At 40.1% G+C, this 26241-nt stretch overlaps 1 protein-coding gene across 1 annotated transcript in view; it reads left to right on the top strand.

The window, feature by feature from the left end:
• Window positions 1-26241, top strand: part of cnksr2a (connector enhancer of kinase suppressor of Ras 2a) — a 74736-nt gene that overhangs the window by 11343 nt on the left and 37152 nt on the right. Inside the window, exons 2-4 of the mRNA XM_053611434.1 lie at window positions 3792-3955; window positions 11842-12044; window positions 21989-22076. Of these exons, the coding sequence (XP_053467409.1) occupies window positions 3792-3955; window positions 11842-12044; window positions 21989-22076 (455 nt within the window). The remainder of the gene's footprint in view (window positions 1-3791; window positions 3956-11841; window positions 12045-21988; window positions 22077-26241) is intronic.

Here is a 26241-nt window from a genome sequence, read left to right as displayed (position 1 = left end):
CAGGAGTTTCACATTTAGCTAGCATAGTACTTGGTAGAATATTAGAGGTTCTTTAAGGGTTCTTCAAGGGTTCAGTGGATATTTAAGGATCTTTGCTTCCAGACAAGGTTCTGCTAGGAAACCTTTCTGAAGGAAACACTTTGTTGTAGAGTTCTACATAGAACCTTTCAGCTATCCTACAGAGAGACAACTGATGAAGCCTTCTAGAGTGTGCTCTTTTATTTCCACAGGTTCCACAGACAGACAGATAGATAGATAGACAGACAGACCAGCAGACATTTAAATAGACAGATAGATGGATAGTTAGATAGAGAGATAGACAGACAGACAGATGGATTGTTATATAGACAGACAGACAGACAGATGGATAGACAGATGGATAGTTAGATAGACAGACAGACAGACAGATAAATAGTTAGACAGACAGATGGATAGTTAGATAGACAGACAGACAGAGAGATGAACAGTTAGATAGACAGATAAACAGACAGATGGATAATTAGATAGAGAAATAGACAGACAGATAAATAGTTAGACAGACAGATGAAAAGACAGACAGACCGACAGACAGATGGATAGTTAGAAAGACAGACAGACAGATGAAAATATAGACAGACAGATATATAGATTGTTAGATAGACTTACAGACAGATAAATAGTTAGACAGACAGAATGATAGTTAGATAGACAGATGGACAGATGAAAAGATAGACAGACAGACAGATGGATAGTTAGATAGACAGATGGACAGATGAAAAGATAGACAGACAGACAGATGGATTGTTAGATAGACTTACAGACAGATAACTAGTTAGACAGACATATGGATAGTTAGATAGACAGACAGACAGATGAAAAGATAGACAGACAGACAGATGGATAGTTAGATAGACAGATGGACAGACAGACAGACATATGGATAGTTAGATAGATAGACAGACAGACCGACTGACAGATAGATTTTTCTAGGCTCTAGTCAAACTTAAGTTCACACGAGTACTCTGTGTCTGTAGATTAGACCTTAGTGATGAGTTCTGATAATAATCACACACACACACACACACACACAGTCACACACACACACACACGCACACACACACTCACACACACACAGGCGTCTGAGACTTGCCTTATGCTGGATGAACAGTTGCCGTGGCGATATGGTGGGGTGGAGATATGAAGGCATTAAACAGACTGACAGGAATGCCACAGGCTGCTGACAAATGGCGTCTGCCAGTGTGTGTGTGTGTGTGTGTGTGTGTGTGTGTGTGTGTGTGTGTGTGCGTGTGTGTGTGTATTTCTGTCCCACACACTTGTGGTCCAGTGACTGATGTTTTTTACAAAACCGCAGAACCACATTTGGACCCCGCGCCCCTCCCTGCTCTGATTTCTGACATTCCTCGGATCTAGAACGTTTTCATCCTGTGGCGTTCTCGGCCATGAGCAACAGTGTGTTTATTAATCTGATGTGTGTGTGTGTGTGTGTGTGTGCGTATGGAGCACTTTTCTGCAGTGTGCTGTAACTGTAACAGTTCTTATTGGGTTTAAGGTAAATCAGTGTATGAGCTCAGAGTGTATGCTCCACGCCCCATGCCCCACTGTCCACTCTCCGCTCTCCATTGGGGTTAGGGTTAGCTACATTAGGGTTAGGGTTAGCTACATTAGGGTTAGGATTAGCTACAGTAGGGTTAGGGTTAGCTACAGTAGAGTTAGGGTTAGCTATATTAGGTTTAGGGTTAGCTACATTAGGGTTAGGGTTAGCTACATTGGTTTTAGGGTTAGCTATATTAGGGTTAGGGTTAGCTACATTGGGGTTAGAGTTAGCTATATTAGGGTTAGGGCTAGCTACATTGGTTTTAGGGTTAGCTATATTAGGGTTAGGGTTAGCTAGGTTGGGGTTAGGGTTAGCTACATTAGGGTTAGGGATAGGGTTAGCTACATTAGAGTTAGGGTTAGCTACATTAAACTGTATGTTACGTCTTACATCTATTTTCAGATTAACCTTGCATTATTACAACATTAATAATAATCAATTATATGAATTATTACACAGAAATATTACGAGATAGCTACATAACTACATTTCACTGATTAAGCCACCGCCATTTTGAATGTTACTGCACGGCGCTGCAGTGGTCATGTGGTACAAGTCGGAGCTCTCCGAAAATCCTAGATTACCAGTTGTAATTCCGAGTTCTACGAGGACGTGAACACTTTTTACGAGTCAGAAACTGGTATTTATATCTGGTAATTTCGACATGGTGTACATAAACGTTCTGTTTTGGGCTGATCTGGGGACAGTGCCCACTTTCTCAGCTATAGCTCTATAACGGAAGCAGCAGGAACCCGGTCTCAGAGCAGCGATAAGGTCGTGACCTTGAAGGTTTAAGTTTCTTTAAAAGCTTTCTGATGAGATTACGAAGATCTGACAGGAAGTTAAACACATTAAAACTTCCCGAGGAGTGTGTAGCTGAGACCTGGCTGAAGTTCTGCTCACTACATTAACATTAAACACCTGAATTTTTGTAAATCCTGTTTGGTTTTTTGTTTAAAATTGTTTTGTTTTTTTGTTTTTTTGTTTTTTTTTAAATTGCTCTTCAATTTTGTGTAGAAAACTTCCCTGTATGGCACAAAAACCTCAAACTCTCAACTTCATTTATATAACAGTAATATTTGTACATCTATTCTGAAAACCCTTTTAAAGTTTTAACTATTTATTTTTAAGTAAAAAAAAGGCCTGAAACAAACAAATAAATAAACAAACAAAAACAAATAGTCAGCAATTAATTATGTACATAAATAAATAAATAAATAAAGTAGTAAATGTATCATTAGATAAATGAAGGAACTACATAATAAATTAGTAATCAAAAATGTTCAGTAGTTCATTGTTGTTTTTTCTGCATAATTAAGTATGCAAACAAATAAATAGTATAGTATAAAAGAAGTAGACACAATGTTCTATACATTTTTACATTTAAATATATATTTACATACACCCTTTTATATCTGATTTGGTTCTAGATTTAACTTTATAATAACTAACAAATAAATCGCCTGATTTTTTCTCCCGTATCACTGAACTCTTTTTGTTAAACATTTAGAAACATTATAAACAACAACAACAACAACAACAACAACAACAACAACGTCTGGGTGTTTAATGAGTTTAATCTGGTCACGCTCCACTCGCTTATTAAAATCTCTTTTGTAGAGTGTGTGAAAAGTGTGTGTGTTAAAGATAAGATAATAAATAAAGGTCGTTTTCTCTGTAGTAAGAACGTGCTGAGTCACAACAAACAAATAAGACCACGGTGGGCCATGAAGCCTCGGTCTCATCTGAATTCTGGATTGTGATTGGTCAGAAGGTGTTGATTAATTTTCTATAACAGCAGCTCTGACACTAGCGCAGGTTTATATTAATGCACCGATTCTAATATAGTACGTTATCGTTTCTATAGTAACGGCTCATTCACACAGTAAGGAGATGTTTATTTAGCTTCTTATTTATGGAAGGAGTCTCCAGTGTCAGGGGTAAAGCTGTAAGTTTTTCGACATCTTCAGGACAGAGTTTCTGCTTCTTTGCATTAAATGTAACTATAAACAGATAAAAATTATGATGTCTTTCTTTCTTTCGTAAATAAAAAAATTATACTCGTTGAAACAACACGGTAAAAAGTAATTCCGTCTCTGAAAGGACAACGCTTTTACGACTTGTAACAGAAAATCTTTTTAACAACAATAATGGATTTATTATATATTTATATATTTATATATATATTTTCCCACAGGACTGGATGACTGTCTGCAGCAGTACATTAAGAACTTTGAGCGAGAGAAAGTGGGAGGTGATCAGCTGCTCCGCATCACCCATCAGGAGCTGGAGGATCTGGGCGTGTCACGCATCGGCCACCAGGAGCTGATCCTCGAAGCGGTGGACCTGCTGTGTGCTCTGGTAGGAACTCTACACTCGCCCCCCCCCCCCTTACATTTCTGCAGACACAGCAACTGTAGGCTAATCACAGTTAGCAGCAAATTAGCAACTTGTTACACGCTATTAAATACCAAAGTCACTAAAACGGCACACGACAAAAACGTTTACATTTATTCATCCAGCAAGTTGTTTTTATCCGAACCCCCGTACAAGTAGTGAGGAACCGAAGACACAAAAAAACTTTATGATACTTTATATATATATATGAATAACTTTATATAGCGCCCATGCAGTTTGCACTAAATTGGGACAAAAATAACTCCTGAGATAAGCTTTTATTGCTATTTAAAAACAAACAAACAAAAAAAAGATTTGTTTAGTCTTTTATGCCATGCTTAATTTCATGAATTAGTTGACCTGTTTTTTATTGTGCCGTTAAAAGATAAAGAGTAAAAAGTCTGTTTTGGAGTTTTACAAATAAAATAAAAATATATATACATATTTAAATTTTGCTTTGAATACTGGATTAAAATCTGCACATACAGGAATAAACAATATAATGTTCAGTATACTGAGAAATAAGTTTAATAACCATACTATTACTAGTACTCCAAATGTACTTAAACCATTATTCTGGATTCTGATTGGTCACATGGTGTTGATTAATCTAACAATTCTAATACGTTATGGTTTCTATAATAACGGCTCATTCGTAGGGATTTGTACCGCAGACATTCCCCATAAACGGATGGACCAAAGCGTTTAATTGTCAAAACGCTGAGTTTTCTGTAAGCCGATGTTTAGTAATATTTAAGGAAGGAGTCTCCAGTGTCAGCGCTGGGTAAAAACAGAATGAATAATAATTTGGGGTTTGTAGTGCACACCTTTACGCATTTAATACACACACACTTGTAAATAAAAATCAGTTGTGGATAATTAAGGGTTCTCAGCTTCACTTTCTACTGGTTCTAATCGGGAAACACTGCCGTAGGGTTCTATATAGAACATTTCTTAAAGGATTTCCTCAAAAGGACAAGCAGAAATGGTACAGTTAGAGAGTTGAGGTTCTTTGATTGATGAGGTGTGATGTGGAGATTCGAGACTGTGTGACACAGAAAAATGAAGAACTAGTAAAGAACCGTGTTCATGACTTTCACTGTCCTCTAATTCCGCACGCGTTCACAGCCCTGAAATACTGGAACGTTCCATCGCTTCGGTTTCCTTAGCTGCAAAAATAAAACCCAGAGATGTGCAGTGTGAAACTGATTCGGGGGCGGGGCTACGGAGGAGCTCGGTTTGTGATGTCATAAAAAAAGACTTAAACCAATCACATCTTTTATGCAAATTACTACCGGATGAGAACATGTGAGGGTGCACGGTGGCTTAGCGGTTAGCACGTTCGCCTCACACCTCCAGGGTTGTGGGCTCGATTCCCGTGGCTCTGTGTGTGCGGAGTTTGCATATTCTCCCCATGCTTTCCTCCAGGTACTCCCGTTTCCTCCCCCAGTCCAAAGACATGCATGGTAGGTTGATTGGCATGTCCAAAGTGTCCATAGTGTATGAATGGGTGTGTGAGTGTGTATGTGATTGTGCCCTGCGATGGACTGGCACCCTGTCCAGGGTGTACCCCACCTTGTGCCCCATGCTCCCTGGGATAGACTCCAGGTTCCCCGTGACCCTGAAAAGGAGTAAGCGGTAGAAGATGGATGGATGGATAGTGATGAATAGATGATGGTCGTCGTGGTAATGTAATGTTCCTACAGATTTATCTGCTGTTAAATAAATCAGTGAGAAAATAATATTTTATAGCTTACTACTACTTATGATTATTTATTTGCATACTTATGATTATTCATAGATTCAGGAATTTTGAATAGCACCTATCAGAACCTGCCAGAATATAACATTATTATATATATAACATTATACATTATTATTATAACATTATTATATATAACATTATACATTATTATCATAACATTATTATTAAAATTGTGTAAGTGTAATAATTTAAGGACCAACTAGGTACCTCAGTGATGTTCCTGAAGTGATGAGCAATCGTTCCTCAGTTCTTCATTTCCTCAGTTCCTCAGTTCTTCATTTCCTCAGTTCCTCAGTTCCTCAGTTCTTCATTTCCTCAGTTCCTTAGTTCTTCATTTCCTCAGTTCTTCATTTCCTCAGTTCCTCAGTTCTTCATTTCCTCAGTTCCTTAGTTCTTCATTTCCTCAGTTCTTCAGTTCCACATTTCCTCAGTTCCTCATTTCCTCAGTTCTTCAGTTCCTCAGTGCCTCATTTCCTCATTTCCTCAGTTCTTCATTTCCTCAGTTCTTCAGTTCCTCATTTCCTCAGTTCTTCAGTTCCTCAGTTCTTCAGTTCCTCATTTCCTCAGTTCTTCAGTTCCTCATTTCCTCAGTTCTTCATTTCCTCAGTTCCTCATTTCCTCAGTTCCTCATTTCCTCAGTTCTTCATTTCCTCAGTTCTTCAGTTTCTCATTTCCACAGTTCTTCATTTCCTCATTTCTTCACTTCCTCAGTTCTTCAGTTCCTCAGTTCTTCAGTTCTTCAGTTCCTCATTTCCTCATTTCCTCAGTTCTTCAGTTCCTCATTTGCTCAGTTCTTCAGTTCCTCGGTTCCTCAGTTCTTCAGTTCCTCATTTCCTCAGTTCTTCAGTTCCTCAGTTCCTCAGTTCTTCAGTTCCTCATTTCCTCAGTTCTTCAGTTCCTCATTTCTTCATTTCCTCAGTTCTTCAGTTCTTCATTTCCTCAGTTCTTCATTTCCTCAGTTCTTCAGTTCTTCATTTCCTCAGTTCTTCATTTCCTCAGTTCCTCAGTTCTTCAGTTCCTCAGTTCTTCAGTTCCTCATTTCCTCAGTTCTTCAGTTCCTCATTTCTTCATTTCCTCAGTTCTTCAGTTCTTCATTTCCTCAGTTCTTCAGTTCTTCATTTCCTCAGTTCTTCAGTTCCTCAGTTCTTCAGTTCCTCAGTTCTTCAGTTCTTCAATTCCTCAGTTCTTCAGTTCCTCATTTCCTCAGTTCTTCATTTCCTCAGTTCTTCAGTTCTTCATTTCCTCAGTTCTTCATTTCCTCAGTTCTTCAGTTCTTCATTTCCTCAGTTCTTCATTTCCTCATTTCCTCAGTTCTTCATTTCCTCAGTTCTTCAGTTCCTCAGTTCCTCAGTTCTTCATTTCCTCATTTCCTCAGTTCTTCAGTTCCTCATTTCCTCAGTTCTTCAGTTCCTCAGTTCTTCAGTTCTTCATTTCCTCAGTTCTTCATTTCCTCAGTTCTTCAGTTCTTCATTTCCTCAGTTCTTCATTTCCTCAGTTCTTCAGTTCTTCAGTTCCTCAGTTCTTCAGTTCTTCAGTTCCTCAGTTCTTCAGTTCCTCATTTCCTCAGTTCTTCATTTCCTCAGTTCTTCAGTTCTTCATTTACTCAGTTCTTCATTTCCTCAGTTCTTCATTTCCTCAGTTCTTCAGTTCTTCATTTCCTCAGTTCTTCATTTCCTCATTTCCTTAGTTCTTCATTTCCTCAGTTCTTCAGTTCCTCAGTTCCTCAGTTCTTCATTTCCTCATTTCCTCAGTTCTTCAGTTCCTCATTTCCTCAGTTCTTCAGTTCCTCAGTTCTTCAGTTCTTCATTTCCTCAGTTCTTCATTTCCTCAGTTCTTCAGTTCTTCATTTCCTCAGTTCTTCATTTCCTCAGTTCTTCAGTTCTTCAGTTCCTCAGTTCTTCAGTTCTTCAGTTCCTCAGTTCTTCAGTTCCTCATTTCCTCAGTTCTTCATTTCCTCAGTTCTTCAGTTCCACATTTCTTCAGTTCTTCAGTTCTTCATTTCCTCAGTTCCTCAGTTCTTCATTTCCTCAGTTCTTCAGTTCCACATTTCCTCAGTTCCTCATTTCCTCAGTTCTTCAGTTCTTCAGTTCCACATTTCCTCAGTTCCTCATTTCCTCAGTTCTTCAGTTCCTCAGTTCCTCAGTTTTTCAGTTCCTCAGTTCCTCATTTCCTCAGTTCCTCAGTTCTTCAGGTCCTCATTTCCTCAGTTCTTCAGTTCCTCAGTTCCTCATTTCCTCAGTTCTTCAGTTCCTCATTTCCTCAGTTCTTCAGTTCCTCAGTTCTTCAGTTCCTCAGTTCTTCATTTCCTCATTAACTCAGTTCTTCATTTGCTCAGTTCTTCAGTTCCTCAGTTCTTCAGTTCCTCATTTCTTCACTTCCTCAGTTCTTCAGTTCCTCAGTTCTTCAGTTCCTCAGTTCCTCATTTCCTCATTTCCTCAGTTCTTCAGTTCCTCAGTTCCTCAGTTCTTCAGTTCTTCATTTCCTCAGCTCTTCAGTTCTTCATTTCCTCAGTTCTTCAGTTCCTCAGTTCCTCAGTTCTTCAGTTCCTCAACTCTTCAGTTCCTCATTTCCTCAGTTCTTCAGTTCCTCAGTTCTTCAGTTCTTCATTTCCTCAGTTCTTCATTTCCTCAGTTCTTCAGTTCTTTATTTCCTCAGTTCTTCATTTCCTCAGTTCCTCAGTTCTTAATTTCCTCAGTTCTTCAGTTCTTCATTTCCTCAGTTCCTCATTTCCTCAGTTCTTCATTTCCTCAGTTCTTCAGTTCTTCAATTCCTCAGTTCTTCAGTTCCTCATTTCCTCAGTTCTTCATTTCCTCAGTTCTTCAGTTCCTCAGTTCTTCAGTTCCTCATTTCCTCAGTTCTTCATTTCCTCATTTCTTCATTTCCTCAGTTCTTCAGTTCCTCAGTTCTTCAGTTCCTCAGTTCCTCATTTCCTCAGTTCTTCAGTTCCTCATTTCTTCATTTCCTCAGCTCTTCAGTTCTTCATTTCCTCAGTTCTTCAGTTCCTCAGTTCTTCAGTTCCTCAGTTCCTCATTTCCTCAGTTCTTCAGTTCCTCATTTCTTCATTTCCTCAGTTCTTCAGTTCTTCATTTCCTCAGCTCTTCAGTTCTTCATTTCCTCAGTTCTTCAGTTCCTCAGTTCCTCAGTTTTTCAGTTCCTCATTTCCTCAGTTCTTCAGTTCCTCAGTTCTTCAGTTCTTCATTTCCTCAGTTCTTCATTTCCTCAGTTCCTCAGTTCTTCATTTCCTCAGTTCTTCAGTTCTTCATTTCCTCAGTTCCTCATTTCCTCAGTTCCTCATTTCCTCAGTTCTTCATTTCCTCAGTCTTCAGTTCTTCAGTTCCTCAGTTCTTCAGTTCCTCATTTCCTCAGTTCTTCAGTTCCTCATTTCCTCAGTTCTTCATTTCCTCAGTCTTCAGTTCTTCAGTTCCTCAGTTCTTCAGTTCCTCATTTCCTCAGTTCTTCAGTTCCTCATTTCCTCAGTTCTTCATTTCCTCAGTCTTCAGTTCTTCAGTTCCACAGTTCTTCAGTTCCTCAGTTCCTCAGTTCTTCAGATCCTCAGTTTAGTTTGTTCTTTTTTAAAGAGTTATAAATGACTTGGGGGGATAAAATGCAATAAAGTCATTTTTCAGAAAAAAATGAAAGCTTGTAAAATTGTTTGCACTCAATTTCAGCAGAACTCCAGGAGAAAAAGGAGGTCCATGATGGAAAACGTTTCAGTTTTGACTCTTTAATATGATGCTCATTACAAGAGGAAGGCATCAATCTGTTAAGTTTTTATTGTTTCCTCAAACTGCCCGCGGTGCGATTTCTGTCTACTGGGACACGTTCGTTTTTGATTTCTCTGATAGATGTTCCGGTATGTTCTCTAACAGCAGAGGAACATGATCACATGGCTGCAAGGCTTTGAGGAGGATCTCAGGCAGGGACTGGAAGGAAGCAGGAGGATTTTGAGAGCGAGATGGAGGGATGGAGGAGAGGAACATGGGCACGTTTGCACAGATGTGCTGAAACGAGTGCAGTGGAGACACTAAAGCTTCAGTGGGCCGCCAAAGATCCTGATTCGCAATCAACACTTACGTTTAATAACCACGGTTACACGCTGCGGTTCTATTAAACGCATCGCTTATACGGTTTCCGTTTCCATAACGACGGGACAGACGGAGGGAAATCTTAACCGAAGCCGGTATTAAACTCCAAAATCATGACCGTGGATTCCGGACCGTGATTGGTCAGAAGGTGTTGATTCATTTTCTATAACGGCAGCGCTGACAGTAGTGCAGCTTTATATTAATACGTTATTGTTACTATTGTAACAGCTCATCTCATTCACAGGGACGTGTACAGCAGACGCTCCATGTAAACCCATTTAAAAAAAAACCCATAAATGTTGTTATGGTGAAGTTTTCTGTAAGGATATGTTTATGTAACATTTATGGAAGGAGTCTCCAGTGTCAGCCCTTTTTTTCAAGAGTTTCTCGCAAACATGACAAGCTGCATTTTCTTCTTTGAGAGAGAGAATAAAGAGAGACTGGTGAAGGAAAGACTGTTCATAGCTGCTGTAACGTAGCAAGAACTTCCTTCACTTTTACTACATACCATTATTCTAAATGTAACTATAAATGGATAAATAGTAGGATATGATGTGTCATGATGAACATACAGCGTGCGTGAAAACCTCATGCACGTATTATTTTCTTTACGTTGCAGGTATCATCCATTATTCTTCAGGAATCGTTCGCTAACTGCATACTGATGTTACACGATATCGCAGGACATCAGGACCTGGATGTTTGCTGTTGTTAACATTACAGACTCATGAATATTCATGAAGTCACGAACGTGTTCAGATATGAAATTAAAGGAATTGACGATGAGCATCAGGTCCAGAGTTCCATCTTACGCCAGGTTTTTGTCTGGTGTGTGACTGATGCTTGATGGTTAAGCGTCTCCGCGGGGTGTGTTACGCTTCCGGAGTGATAGATGATGTGTGTTTTGGTTGCTGTGTTGTGGATAATGGATCTGATTTGCTTCCTGTTTTATCCATTTTGAGGTTGTTTCATGTCAGATGACGAGCTGATATTTCAAACAGTCGTGTTCTCATTAGACCACAGGCCTCTCTCTCTCTCTCTCTCTCTCTCTCTCTCTCTGTCTGTGTCTATCTCTCTCTCTTTATCTTTCTCTCCGCCTCTGTCGTCCTCTTTGTTACAGCGACTCAGTGTGTGTGTGTGTGTTTTTATCTCCTCTTGCATACTGCAGTCTGACACAGAAACGGAAATGTGGTGATAATTTTCAAAGCCGCTTCTCCTCATGTTCTCCTTATTATCCAAGCCGGAGGACTGTGTGTTTACATTCAAGAGCCAATTAATACACTGTACAAGCTCTCTTTAGTGTGTGTGTATGTGTGTGTGTGTGTGTGTGTGTGTGTGTGAGAGAGAGAGAGAGAGAGAGAGAGAGTAATACACACTCCCACCTCGTCGTTCAGTTAGAGACTAAAACTCATCTTTTTTCTACGAACAGTGCATGTGTGAATCTTCCTATCAGCGTCATCAGGGTCCGTTTCTGATTGGCTGTTGGAGGAGTGTTAACGAGCGTCCCCCAGCCCTTCTATTCTGTAACTAAACACAATAAACAAAAATAAATAAATAAATAAATAAATAACTGATGTCTCCTTTGCAGATAATCTTCAGAACAGTTGCTCTTTTAATGATGTTTTTTGTTTTAAATGAAAACCTGTTATTACAGAATCGCTGAAATGAAAACTGACGCAAACAAATAGTGAAAGAAAAGTAACACTAAAAGTATAAAAATTAAACAAGACGAAATAGTACACATAAAAACAAGAAATGTGAATGAAAACACCAGGACTGTGGCGTTTAAGAAGTGTTATTAATGCCATAATATACGTTTTTGTTATTGAGTTATATTACATGTTGGTTACACTGATAATATCGTACATTAAGCAAGGGTGACAAACTTTTGCACTCGCCCGTACGTGATACTAGACGGTTTGAGGTGTACAGTACAGGATGTGACGTCGCAGTGAGGATCTGCGTCTGATTAACTGCTCGACGTTTCTGAACCTTCACAGAATTATGGACTAGAGACGGAGAACCTGAAAACTCTGTCTCACAAGCTGAACGCCTCGGCGAAGAACCTGCAGAACTTCATCACGGGCCGCAGACGCAGTGGACATTACGACGGCCGGACCACGCGCAAACTTCCCAATGACTTCCTGACGTCCGTCGTGGACCTGATCGCCGCGGCCAAGAGTCTGCTGGCATGGCTGGATAGGTGAGTGCTGCAAAGAGCTACACACACACACACACACACATACACACACAGAAGACTGACTGTGTAACACACACACACACACACACACTCTCACACACACACACACACACACACACACAGAAGATTGACTGTGTAACACACACACACACACACACACACTCACACACACACACACACACAGAAGGTTGACTGTGTAACACACACACACACACACACACACTCTCTCTCACACAAGGTTGACTGAGTATTAACACAAATCACAAAACATTATTTGATTTAAAGTAAAATGCTACAGTCTTAGAAGAGTTTTAAGGATTTGATGGATAATTAAGGGTTTTTGGGTTCTAAAACAAGACCTGGACAGTCGTAGAACCCTGAAGGGTATGGAATTTTCTGTGCGATGGATTAGCATCTCGTTCAAGGTGTATTCCTGCATCGCATCCGAGTTACTGTTGATTATTTTCCTATAGCAGCACGGCCCTGAGTGTTTTATTCCTCTTCTACCACAGCAGTTTACCCACGATTATTTGATTAATTTGTTAGTAAAGACACACCCTCCTGTTGATCTATTTATACTTACATTTAACGCTGTGGAACGTTGAACTTGGAAACGAGTTCCTGTTCTCGTGTGTGTTATAGCAGCTATAAACAGCCATACCCTCACCATCCTCTCTTTTCTCTCTCTCTCTCTCTAAAAAAACACAACCCCACAGCTGGCACTGGAGACTCCTTCCATAAATGTTCCGTTTCTACGTACAGAACCCAATTCCGTATGTTTTTAACCTGTTTATTATCAGCGGAGCGTTCGCCGTACACGTCCCTGTGAATGAGCTGTTACTATAGAAACGATATAGTTTTTTTCCTTAAAAAAAGTAAAAATAGCAAAACTTCAGCGGAAGAGTCTACTAAAGTGAATCCTAAACGACTTCCTGTCGCCGTGTAGCGCGGCACATAGAACGAGAACGGCGTTTCCATTTTTTACGAAACTGTTTGGGATTTGGTCTGGATCTCATCACCGTTACCATAGAAACCGCTGTGATGAAGGTCAGATAAGGAAACATGTACATGCAGTTTTTCTGGTTTGTGATTACGTTTGTTTAAATCCATAAAAAAAAAAACATATTGTTGAGTGCGTTCCTCATCATGTGTTAAATTAACACGTACGTATGATTAATAACCAGGTACTCATGAGCCAATCGGGTGTGTTAGCGTTAGCATGAATGCTAAACAGTGTGTCGTGTGTGTATCGTCTTCTGCGTTACTGCGGTTGGGAAACACGAGCTAATTGGGTAGAAAAGCTCAACTCTCGATGAATGAGATCGATCTACGTTGACGTTGCGGTTCCATTAGCATCGCCCCCTCCTCCGCAGGTGACTCGCTTATGAGCCAACATCGATTGGGCTGTAATTCTCGCTGATTAACCTGGATGAGGATTCCACCAGAGGCTGATTCAGCAGGACAGAACGGATCACTAACGGAGTAATTGAGTTTGTTGTGATTTGAGAAGCACTGTTTTAGAGTTGAGAAGGTTATTTTAGGTCACGGATGCATGGTGCCAGACAAGACACAGATGGACAGACACAAATGCTCGTTATAATTATTATATAAATTATAGATTATAATTGATGTGCAAATGAGATGAAGAGACAAAGCTGAGGCTAGTTTACATGGAAATATGGGGCGATTTTTATGTTTATTTTACAATGGGACTTTTATTTAAAAGAAATTTTCAGAAAGTAAAATTATAGCATCAGGAACAATTCCAGTTAACTGGTTTTATGTAAAAAAATTTTTTTTTTTAGACATTATGTACTATGAAAGTACAAAAATACGAGAAAATTAAATGCTAATATTGCTTTTTCCACCCTTTATTAACTTTATAAACACCAGAGACAGTAAACAGTGGTGTGAACAGTGACGTTTGGGGGAAAATGTCCACAACATCTTCTCGTTTGAAAATGAAAGCAACAGAAACACAAAGCTGACGCAAAGCTGGAGATTTATTTATTTATTTATTTATTTACTTGTTACTTTATGTTTAAAGTAACACATGGTGATCATAGTGAAAGTGTTTGAATTAAGTATTTCAATATTTTTTTTTTAACTGTCCAACCATTACACCCCCCAAATGTTTGTTTATTTATTTTTTTTAAAAATCTGTTTTGGATTAGTTCCTGCTGTAATGTTTCCTGCTCACGATTAAGAGGACGTATATGGTACTTGGGGTGGGGTAAGGGAATTAAAATTGTAATTTGAGTTTCTCTCACGTTTTGTAATGTTTTGTCATCATTACTTGTAAAACCGGCTAAAATTAAAACGCCGTTGCTTTTCCTGTCGTCTCTGTGACCATTTCTTCTCTCCGGTTCCACTGGTTCCAAGTCAGGTGGGTTCTGGTCTTGACTAGGAAATGTGGAAAACTCTGAAACACTCACAGAAACAGTGATGGATTTAATTCCGTCAAATCAGGAAGAAATTATTATTCACAAAATGGATTGAAATTCAGCAAACACTTCTGTGATCACCTCAGGAGGTTTTTTTTTTCTTGTTATATAACATAAATGAGAAATCAGGCAGTATGATGAGTAATAAACACTTACATAACTCAGCGTGTCTCTCACCTTCTCTCATTAGCACTCTCGCAGCTGATTTTCTCACCTCTTGTAACCCCAAATCGGTACACTGCACGTCGGTGGTTAGAAGGTCTTCCTATCTTTAAGTTTCCTCTGGTTGCCATGGGTTTCCTGGTCGCACCTAGCTAATGCGATGCTAATATTCATATTCACGCAAACAGATTAAACACTCTGTGATGGACACAGTATATCTGCAGGTATTCAAATTTAATACTTATTAATACCATATTCAAGACATTTCCTAAAACATTTAATACCTGCAGGTCACTTCGATCATGCTACTCGATATATCAGCAATAATGGAGAGTGTTCGTGCAGATACGTCCGTTTCTGAGTTTAATAAACTATAGCAGGGTAAACTTCTATACAGGCAGATGGGAGACCAGAGCAGATATCCTTTCTGCATTACCATTTACTCCAACATTGAAAGAAATAAATCCAGTATTTCCATCCCATGACCTTCCAAGAGAGGAAAAATATATAGAGAGATGGATTACAGCAGTCAGAGGAATAAAAGATGTGGAATTTACCGTCAGTCCCTCAGCAGTTGTATTAGAACCCCCCCCCCCCCCAGCAGCTATATTAGAACCTCCCCCCCTCCCCTCAGCAGCTGTATTAGAACCTAGAACCCCCCCCCTCAGCAGCTGTATTAGACCCCCCTCCCCTCAGCAGCTGTATTAGAACCCCCCCTCCCCTCAGCAGCTATAATAGACCCCCCCTCCCCTCAGCAGCTGTATTAGAACCCCCCCTCCCCTCAGCAGCTGAAAATCTAGCTAAAATCTAGTTACAATCCTAAAAATTTACCCTGAAATCGTCTCTTCATCCACAGAAGTCTCTTTCACTGAAGTTCCACCTTCGGATAGATCATCTAGCATGAGAATGGAAGGCACTGCAGTAGATTACTAAGCGGTGAGGATAAGGAGAAAGGCCAAAGCAGAAAGTCTCTCAGGAGGTGTGAAGTGAAAAGCCCTCGCCGTCTATGAAATCGACCAAAAGGTGTCAGATGAGTTACTGTAGAAATATATACCCTGACCTGGCCATGCTTTCCTCTCTCTGACCTGACCCTGGCTTCTTCTCTCAAAACCTTGCCCTGGGTGAAACTTACTGTAAGCATAGTGCACTAAATTTGCGTCCAGATGCTGAGCGGTAGTCCCAGCCCTCCGGTTGACTCGTGATGATGACCACTACTGCGCTAAATGTCAGCGGACTCTCACCAGATTCTGGATATTATATGCATGATGAGATCTTTGAGTCCTGATCTCTTGGTTTGTTATGTGTCGTGAACCAGTGCCAGGGTATAACCAAGAAACAGGGTCACGGGTGGGGGTGGACGATGGGATGGGGGAGGAGCTTGGATCCTCTTGTTAATGGTGGCCTAATTAAGCTCGTCAGCTTCCCTTGTTCTCAATTGAGCTTCTGTCTGTCCCCTAGATGGAGAAGAAGACAGTGAAAGGGAAAATTTAGGAGAGAGAGAGAGAGACAGAGAGAGAGAGAGAGAGAGAGAGAGAGAGAGAGGTCCGTTTGCATATTGACGGTGCTGGCATGTGAATGTGGCAGATATATTCTGGGTATGTTCTGGACCGTTGGTGCATGAGGTAACCTGTTGAAGAGGAACTGTAAAAAGGGGTGGAGTTAGAACGAACACATTGTTAAGAAGTTAGGTGATATCCAGTCAAATCGATTGCTTTCGTTCTCTTTAAAACCTGAACGCAGTTTAGTGGAGTAATATTTACATTTTTACAAATGTCACGTTTTTCAGTTGTGTCACGTGATTTTTCCTTAAGCTCCAGGACTCAGGATGTTTGTCCTCTAACACTTTGCGTCCGTGAGGTTGATATATTTAGCAGAGTCTGACGTGTAAGTCGTTTTATTTGGCGTGCGATGACATGTCAGCGATCTGATTTACGCGTCACAATCGGTTTCTTTGTTCTTATCTGTTAGGTAAGGAATAAACCACTATGTTGTTGTTGTTTATTTAAACCCAGAAGTTGTTTATTTTCCTATAACAGCACGTCCCTAACTCTTTTATTCCTTTTATACTACAGCACTTTGCCAATACGAACAACTTCTCATTTATTAAAGAATAACGTGTAATACTTTTTAAAACATGAAGCTACAGCTTTACTTCTGACTGTTAAAAATGCTCTGACACTGGAGACTCCTTCCATAAATATTAAATAAACATACATCTCTTCAAGTCAGGCCATATCGCACCACTCTGGCATGGATTATTTTCCTATAATAACACGGCCAATCGTGTGTTATTCCTTCCATCATCACCAACACCTTCTGACCAATCAGAATCCATCCAGAATTGAAGAGTGTGATGTTAACGAGCTGCACAGACCTGCGTAGTAAACAGTCACAAAACTGAGTTGTAATAAATGTGACAGGACTTTTAAAGTCAGGAAAATATGGTGGTAAGTTAAAATTCTCAGGAATTCCTCTGGATTTAAAAACATTCATGCCTCGTGTTGCTCTGCTACACCTACGTACAACGCAAATAGCAACCGTTTCCAAAAACAACCCAAACGAGCACCACATTAGAGTTATGGCACTGATACATGGGGTAAACGTCTGTGATCCGGTAATCAGAATTAATTGGGCTGATGTCCATCGTTGGCCATGTGGGCGTTTGTGAGATGGCTTTTGGCTCCTGGCTACAGCATCGGAACCACTCGGGCTCTCGCTGTGTCTCTCAATCTTCATCAGAGCATGATGGGTGCGTGGGCAGTGGGCTCTGATGCTAGCGCTCATTAACTAATTGGAGCTCTGCTGGAGAAGTTATGACTCCTGGAACACTCTGGTTCTGGCACTGTGTTTAATGGCTTTAGAACCTTTTACTGCATATCCCTCAGTTCCTGAACATTTCCATGCCAGGAATTCATGATCTGGAGCTGCATGGTTCCTCCTGGGCTTCTGCAGGATAACAGTTTGTGACAGTGATGTCATGTGTGCTGGTGAACAGCGTAGTTCAAGGTGTTCAAGGGTTCTTCATTTCCGAAATAAAATTTAGGCAGGATTTAGGATCTGATTAGGATCTGTACTTTTCTTCAGTCTTTTTTATTTTTATTTTTATTGTCTGTCATTTAAGACTTTTGGCTTTTTACTTCCTTTATTTCAAATGATGCGTTTTAAATTTCTCACTACATTTTGAAAAAAATACTGACAGTAACATGTTATTTTATAATTAATCTAAAAAAGATTAAAATCTTTCATTTATAGACTTATACACTTCACATGTGTTCGGCTGCTTATTCCCACAACACAAACGCAACAGAAAACCTGCAACAGGTTTGTATTACAGTATCAGAGTTATTAGCATGCTAACTAACGCTGGCTTTATGTAACCGAACTTTCGCACACTTTACTTGGATTCCTAGTGAAAGCTCTACAAAATGCTTATGAACGTGATATAAAGGCTCTGTGTAGTTCCCCATCAACTAAATTCTGAGCCAAGTTCCTTACTCGAGTAAGAAAATAAACACTCCTATAAACACTTTTTAAAAATATTTAATTACAGTGTTCATAAAGATACATGACGCCTACGTAAGCCTTTAACGACAATGCACATAAACAGTTATTAATGCTTATTACGAAAGGTCTCAGTCTCAGCTGAGACTGTCGAACAATTTTGATGTCAAGTCGACAAAACACACAAGACACAATATGCTTGTTTTATAACGTTTATGACTCACGCCTCGTATAAGTGCTACAGCAGTGCTTTATAAGCGATCTATGCAGTGCCTATGAAGGTGTTATAAAGGCCCATTGTAGCTTTTCCTTCACGGAAAGTGCGAGTAGAATGAGTGTTTCTGAGTTTATCTCGTTGATGTTTAATCGTTCATGTTTGAGGACGGTTTCCGGGTTTGATTTCCGTCCGGCTTCTTATTCCTTCTTCATCACTCCTTTCATCAGCTGTTCAGCTCACTCTGTGTTTTATTAGACAATTTGCAGCGGCTCATCCTCTTAGTAAAGTGTTTTTTTTCCCCCAGCGTCTCTGTTGTTGTGTCACCTTTTCAGTTTCAGTCTCCTGATTTTTTCCCTGATCGCAGCTTCAGGTCACATTTAGAGGAACCTTGAAATGCCAGCGTCTGTCCATCACCTCGGCAGGCTGTCAGACTCTCTTTGGACGGAGGAGCCTTTGGCGTTTTTATACACGCGGCGCTGTGACATTGGGAAAAGTGCAGATACTCAAAGTAGCTGACTTTATTTTCCTTCACGGCGAGCGGGAAAATCATTTTGCGTTCATTTCAACCGTGTTCGGAATTCCGTCTCGGCTTATCTAGCGTGCTGCGCTCGTTATTGTCTTTCTCGCTCAGCTGCAAGAGGCTTAAACGTGTTTTATTCCATCCTCCGCGCCTTTCATACCTGCTCTGTTTATCCGTAAGCAGTTTAAAGAAATGAAAGTGAAGAGATTCACCATTCCGTGAAACGTGACGTGAACGTGAAAGCTTGGATTCGTCTTTAATGTGAAGATGGAAGAATGTGTTCTGACTCGTTCCTGTCTCTGCTCGCATTCCCACTGATCTGCATGCACGTTTTATGTGACGTGGATTTAACGCTCGCATGACGTGTGAGTTCAGAAGAAGAAGAGGTCTCTGGAGCGTTCGTAAGCTCTTCAGCCCTGCAGGTTGGAATATTTAAAGATGTGCAGGAGTTGAACAGGAAAAAAAAGTCAATGTTCATGCATATATAGAGCACAACCTCAATACAAACGACCCACTTTTTTTTTTTCAAGCACCTGCGGGAAGACGGGAAACTGGGTCTGGAGGACAAGTTCAGCACCAAAGACGTCAGTAGAGATGAACCAGGCTCACGACCACAAATATACACCTCATCTCGAGACCACTGTACCGTAATCTTGGTCCCATTTAGTCTTGATGTGGTCTTGTTCTTGGCCATACATCTCAACCTAGTTCCAAAGTGACCTCGATATGACATGACACCTTAAGTCTAGTTGCTAATTGCTGTAACATATGCTATATGCTAAGTGGTATGCTAGGTCAGGTATTGACACGTTTTAATAATTTTTCATAGTGTGATTGTTTTTATTATTAGAATGCTTATGGTAACACGTTCTATGAAGATCCTTCCATATCCACCGTATATAACGAACCACGAACAGGTTCATAACATGCATTATACACGTTGTTATAATTATTCATAAAAATGCATTACAAATGAACATACATTATAGATTATAAGCAGTGTGATTAGCAGAACAACTCAGTTGTAGTTTCATTGTTTACTGGTCTAACTATTAATAACCTCAGTAGAGTCCACTGTTAGTAATTATTTAGTAGTACGACACATTATGAATGACTTTCACAGAAAGCGTTACCATTTTTACCCCCTAGTACTTCTTTATTCCTTGGGGTAAGCTAACAACGAAAGAAAGGTGAACTTACTATTCTTCCTATTACTTTTCTAGCACCTTTTTTAATTTTCTGTCTTGTTATCCGGAACATGTTTAGCTTCCTGATAGACTACTATATATGTACGGCTAGCATATGGTGCGTTTAATTGCTGCTAATTTTATTATGACAAAGTGAACTTGATAACCTTAGCGAGCTAAAGACAGTGTAAAAATTTAGCTATAGCTAGTTAGCTAGAGTTAGCTCAATACGGCTGCACTACTGTATATTCTCAATTAGAGTAGCTGATATATATTACACAATTCTCATACTGAAAAATACGGGCTTATTATTATAAAACTGAAACTTTAACATTTAAATAAAAGCCGTATGATCACGTTTAGACAGACTAAGGCTAAAGGACTGTTCATGTAGGCCCTAGCTCAGGCTTAGCCTAGCTTAAATGCTCACTTTTATTTTAGTAGCAAATCATAAAAACATTTTTGTTTGTATTTTATTTACATTTGTGTCCCTCAGTCGTTCACTGGTTGTTAAAATCTGTAATGCGATGCTAAATAATGATACCCTGATCCATTACTTCACTATGCAAATCACTATGCTAATGCTGTGAGGATTTCCTCCTTAAAGGTCTTAAAATTTCCTTTTTTTCTTTTTTCTTTCAACCTCACATACACACACAAACTCTTGCAATACGATCATTTGTTGTTGTTTTAAATCTAAACCATGCATTACTGTAGCTAAAAACGGCTACGTCTACGCACAAAACTAACCCTGACCTTAACCTCAGAGACCAGAGGAAATATTTTGGGAAATATTTTTGGGTTCTTGGCCATATTTTGTGTATCAAACGTCTTGCCGTATTTAGTCTCCACAGGGCCTTTGTAACCATTTTAAACACTTACTCGTGGAAGTAAATAAACATAAACACATGGCATAAACCACGAATTATGTCACTTATGTTGGAAATAATATAGTTTTGAGCAGAAATGAATAAAATCATGTCTGTAAATATGTGAGGAGTTTATTATTAACGAGTCCTGCTCGCGTCTGGACCACACGATGAAATTTATGCAAAAAAGTGAGAGAACCCAGGTCTCTCGGGTTCTCTGTTAGACTCCTGACAGATTCTAGGCGTTAAGAAGAAATGGATGACGTTTGTCCAGCACAGTAACCCAGTTACTGCACACTCTGATTTATAAAAGGGTTCCGTGAGAGGGTTTTGGGTTTTTTTCCGGGTAATTAAGGGTTCTGATGTTCCTGAATGGGTTCTACTTGGAACCCTGACCTGAAATATTTTTAAAAAAGTTAATAATGAAGGAGTTGATTAGTTAATACATTCAAAGTGGTTAATCACGGGTTCATTGAATACTTACGGGTTCTTCGCTTTCTTAATATGGTCCTGTTCAGAACCCTGTCATTCTGTCTATCAAGAAGAAACTGATCAGCATTAATCTGGGGTTTGTATCGCATCCAGATAATGCATAAACTCTTCACAAATAAAAGTGTTATTTACGGTTTCTTTTATAAATGAAGGGTTCTAAAAAAAAAAGGTTCTACTACTACTACTACTACTACTGCTGCTACCTTGACCAAGAATAACAATTAGGAACTGAACTTGTACCACACACATGTACATAGTTAATGAATACAGTTTGAGTAAAATGGGGTTCTTTAAGGATTTGTTGCATAATGAAGTGGTTTTTGACCTCATTAAAGGGTTCTACTTATAGGGATCCCTGATAAATTCTAGGTATTAAGAAGAAAATAATGAGCAGTAGTTTAGAGTTTGTACTGCACACTTACCTGTTTAATACACACACACGCACACACTCACACACACACACACACACACACACACACACACACATTATCCATCCAGGAGGTCCGAGCTTAAGAATGATCTAATGGTTAATTCCAGGTGCTACTTCTTTTTCAGGTCCCCTTTTGCTGCAGTAACAGATTATTCAGTGACGAGGAACAACGTGATCCAGCTGTGTCTCGAACTTACTACCATCGTACAGCAGGTCAGAGTGTGTGTGTGTGTGTGTGTGTGTGTGTGTGTGTGTGTGTTTACTGTATTATCGCAGTCTGTCTAAAATGATCAAACCAGCAGGATCATCTAAAAGACCCTAAATCTCAGTCCGCGAGCAAGACTATGTTTTTATTTTGTCATTAATTATTGTTAGAAGATGATTATTTTCCTCTAACTGCATGTCCTGAAGTGTTTTATTCCTCTTACACCGCAGCAATGTACCAACAATTACAATTTTTATTTAATAAAGAACAACACGCCGTACTCTTTATCCATCTGTAGTTTAACTACATTTAACTTCAAATGTTTTTTTTTTGTTTTGTTTTCAAAGAAAATCTGTTTGCCTGAGTGTTCACTGCACAAGTCACTATGAACAAGCTGTTGCTATAGTAACCATAACAACATCCTAAACACGGTCGTAGTTTTTAAAACAAGGCGAACACTTCTCGGAGATCGTGTCTCACACACCGTAATGCATCAGTACACGAGGAACCTTCACTGTTCCTCCACCATCCTGCAGGCCTGGAACACACTCCGAGTGTATGAGCACTGGATACAGGAGAGGCATGATGGGATTGAACATGGCGTCCCGTGGGAGCGCTGTGTGTGTGTCTGTGTGTGTGTGAACAGAAGTGGGCCAGCAGCAGCTCGGTGCTTGTTAGAAACACACTGAAGTGGCAGGTGGGAGGAAAGCGGGAAGAGATCGAGCTGTTTGCAGTTCAGCAGAGCGGAGTAGAAATCCGATTTTGTTTAGTTTAGCCGTCTTTTATTTGAAAAAGAAAACGTAAAACATTTTAAAAGCTTGAACATATTACATATTTAGAATATTTTCTTTCACACATCACATCTTATATTAATTGGAAAGGAGATAGGAGTAATTGTTTTTGTGTTGGTAAAATTTCTCTGCATTTGGTGAAAAATACACTCACCGTCCACGTTAATAGGAACACCTGCTCATTTGTGCGCTTATCTAATCAGCCAATCATGTGGCAGCGGCGCAGTGCATAAAATCATGCAGATATAGGTCAAGGGCTTGAGTTCACATTAGACATCAGAATGGGGATAAAGTCTGATCTCTAACATGTGACGTGGTGTGGTTGTTGGTGTCAGATGTGGCTGGTTTGAGTATTTCAGAAACTGCTGATCTCCTGGGATTTTCCACACATAGCAGTCTGATGTGAAAAACAGTTCTGTGGATGGAAACGTCGTGTTGATAAGACCAGATTGGTTCGAGCTGCCAGGAAGGACATATAGTAACTCGTATAATCACTCTTTACAACCGTGGTGAGCAGAAAAGCATCTCAGCATGCACAAAACATCGAACCTTGAGGTGGATGAGCTACAACAGGAGAAGACCAGAATGGTCTCTGAGGCTGAGGTTGAACATGATATCGATAGGGAGCCTCGGATGACGTCCAAACAGCAGGAAGTAAGGAGCAAATCCTGTTGCCTCATTAACCCTAACCCTAACCTTGTGCAGTTATATGTGTGAACTACTTGAGCCAGGGAGTTCTTCCAATCCATCTTTTCCCTGTCAGTCAGATTCCGCAACATGGACAAGAGCATCCGATTACCTCGCTCCACCTGACCGTTCCCCTGCCAGTGGTAGGGTGTCGTTCTGGAACAACTGCTTTTCAAACTCCTTCCCCTGGTCATGGTGCAATCTTGTGGGGAAACCAAATTTCAAAACAAAATCCCCAAAGATCTTTTGAGCTGCTCTCTTAGCTGACTTGAGATTCAGACCCGCCTTTGCATCGCTACAGATGAAGAAAGTCAACTGAATCCAGTTCAAAGGGGTGTGTTTTTTTTCCTTTTCAATATTGGTGAGTGGTGCTCGGTTTGGCTTGTTGGGTCGTTGTGATTTGAGACAACGACATACTCATAAGACATGATCTTTGAAGGCCAAGCCGTGGAACTTCCTGGGCAGCACCAGCTGTGATAAGGTTCCATGAACAACCTTTTCCTCTCCCGCATCAGCACCGCACAGCCATCATGTCCACTCCAATCTCTGGTTTGTTCTTATGCAGTTCAACACAGTGCTGATCACTGGGTCCTGTTCCTGGGCTTCCCTTAGCACTCTCCTGTCAAAGTTCAGTACTCTTCTTATAAGTTCAGTACTCTTCTTGCATATACTCTTCCATCCCCAATGGCATATGCGACAAACCATCTGCATCAGCATTGGTTTCCCCTGGACAATACGTAATAGTGAAAATAAAATCAGCGATATGTAGTGGCATTTATTCTAGCTGTCGTGAGCACATATGTTAAAGGATTGTTATCTGTGTAGACGACAAATGAAGGAGTATAGTAGAGGTGAATTTACCTCTGACGTGTTCACATATGGCCCACTTCATGGCCAAGAACTCAAGCTTTCCTGAATGCAGATGGTCGTTCCTTTCTGCGGCAGATAAAGTTCTGGATCCGTAAGCATTGACCCGGAGCTTGCCTTCCTGTCTTTGATATAGCACCGATCCCAGCCCTTCTTGGGATGCGTTGCTGTGGAGGAGTTCTGGTTCAGTTCACGATAGTCACAGCACAATCGCACCTTTCTCCCACACATACGATGGGCCATGAATATGCAGAGCCTGATTTTGTAATCCAGCCACGGTTCAAGAGATCTTCTACATACTCTGACTTCTTTATGAAGTGGTTTCGGTACCGATATGTATGTTCGCCTCGCCGGTGTCGTGTCTTTCAGTCTGATTTTCAACTCCAGCGATGGGATACACCCAGCGTCTTCATCATTTCTGGAGAAAGCAGACAACATTCCTCCTTCAGCAACTTCCTTACCTCCTCCTGCTGCTCAGGCAACAAATGACTCACAAGAACAGGTGGATCCCACCGGTCTCCATCAGGCTGCACCATGTACTCTGAATCCACTTCTTTTGCCATTTCAGCTTTCTCTACTCCTGATGTTTCCCCACTGTGACTCATTACATCTTCAAGATCCACAGGTTTTGCAGCAGCAGGGTAGGCATCTTTTACACACTGTAAACACTTACAATTGCAAGTAAGTGTTTCTCTGTGCGAAAGAAGAAGGTACAAGCCCATAACTATTCACCGAACCCTCAGTCACACCACAGAGCTGCTGAGTTCTGGGCTCTGATTGGTCGTCAGTTGTTGATTAGTTTTTTATAACAGTACTCTGACAGTAGCGCAGGTATATGTAATGTTATCGTTTCTATAGTAACGTTTCGTTCACCGTGACTCGTACTTTGGATTAAAAGAAAAGGAGCTTTTTTTATATAACATTAACGGAAGGAGTCTCCAGTGTCAGTGCTTTGTAACAGACAGAGGTAAAGCTGTAACATTAAGTTTTCCGAGCTGCATTTTCTCTTTAGTTTTTTTGTTTTATTAAATTGTATTGTAATTGTTGGTGAGTCGCTGTGGTTTAAGAGGAATAAAACACTCGGGGACATGCTGTTAGAGGAAAATAATCAGCTGTGGTGAGGTAACAGTAACTGCGCTTCATTTCGGGCTGCTGTGAGGTGAGATGTTCTGGTCACAGTCATGGAGAGCAGAACTGAAAAGATGAAAAGATCAGTGAAGTTCTAAACACAAAACTCTGCTAAATCCTGCGCTTAATCCCGGCCAGATTACGTAGCAGGAGGCCGAGACGCACCGCTAATCCGAGTTCAGACTTGGGCCAAGCGGGAATCTTCTACTCAGAGTGTTCCTCAGCTCAGTTTCTGCACTTCAATTCAATAAGATTTGAATGTAATAAAACAAATACAAATACAATATCTCTCATTCCAGGTTCAGTTTCAATTTAAGACACATTAAACCTGAAACTATAGAAGAGTTCTGTAATGATTTCTTTCATAAAATACAAAAAAATAAAGTACATTTTTATGAACCAGAACAAGACTTTCATTGACACCAGGTTTGTCCTAAAAATGATTGATATTATATATATATATATATATATATATATATATATATATATAAAATATACCCTGTACAACTCATCAAACTTAATTTGACAGGTCTAGGTCAAAGGTCAGTCATAATGATTGACAGGTTTAGGTCAAGCAACCTCCCAGAACCAAACTGAGTTTCCCCCTTTTGATCATTAAACTTTAACCAACATCTGTCAATCATTAGGATTAACCTTTGACATACACCTGTCAAATTAGGATAATTGATGATGACCTTTG

Source organism: Ictalurus furcatus, chromosome 23 (genome assembly GCF_023375685.1).
Source record: "Ictalurus furcatus strain D&B chromosome 23, Billie_1.0, whole genome shotgun sequence".
NCBI classification, from domain to species: Eukaryota; Metazoa; Chordata; class Actinopteri; order Siluriformes; family Ictaluridae; genus Ictalurus; species Ictalurus furcatus.
This window is presented reverse-complemented; position numbering and strand designations above follow the sequence as displayed.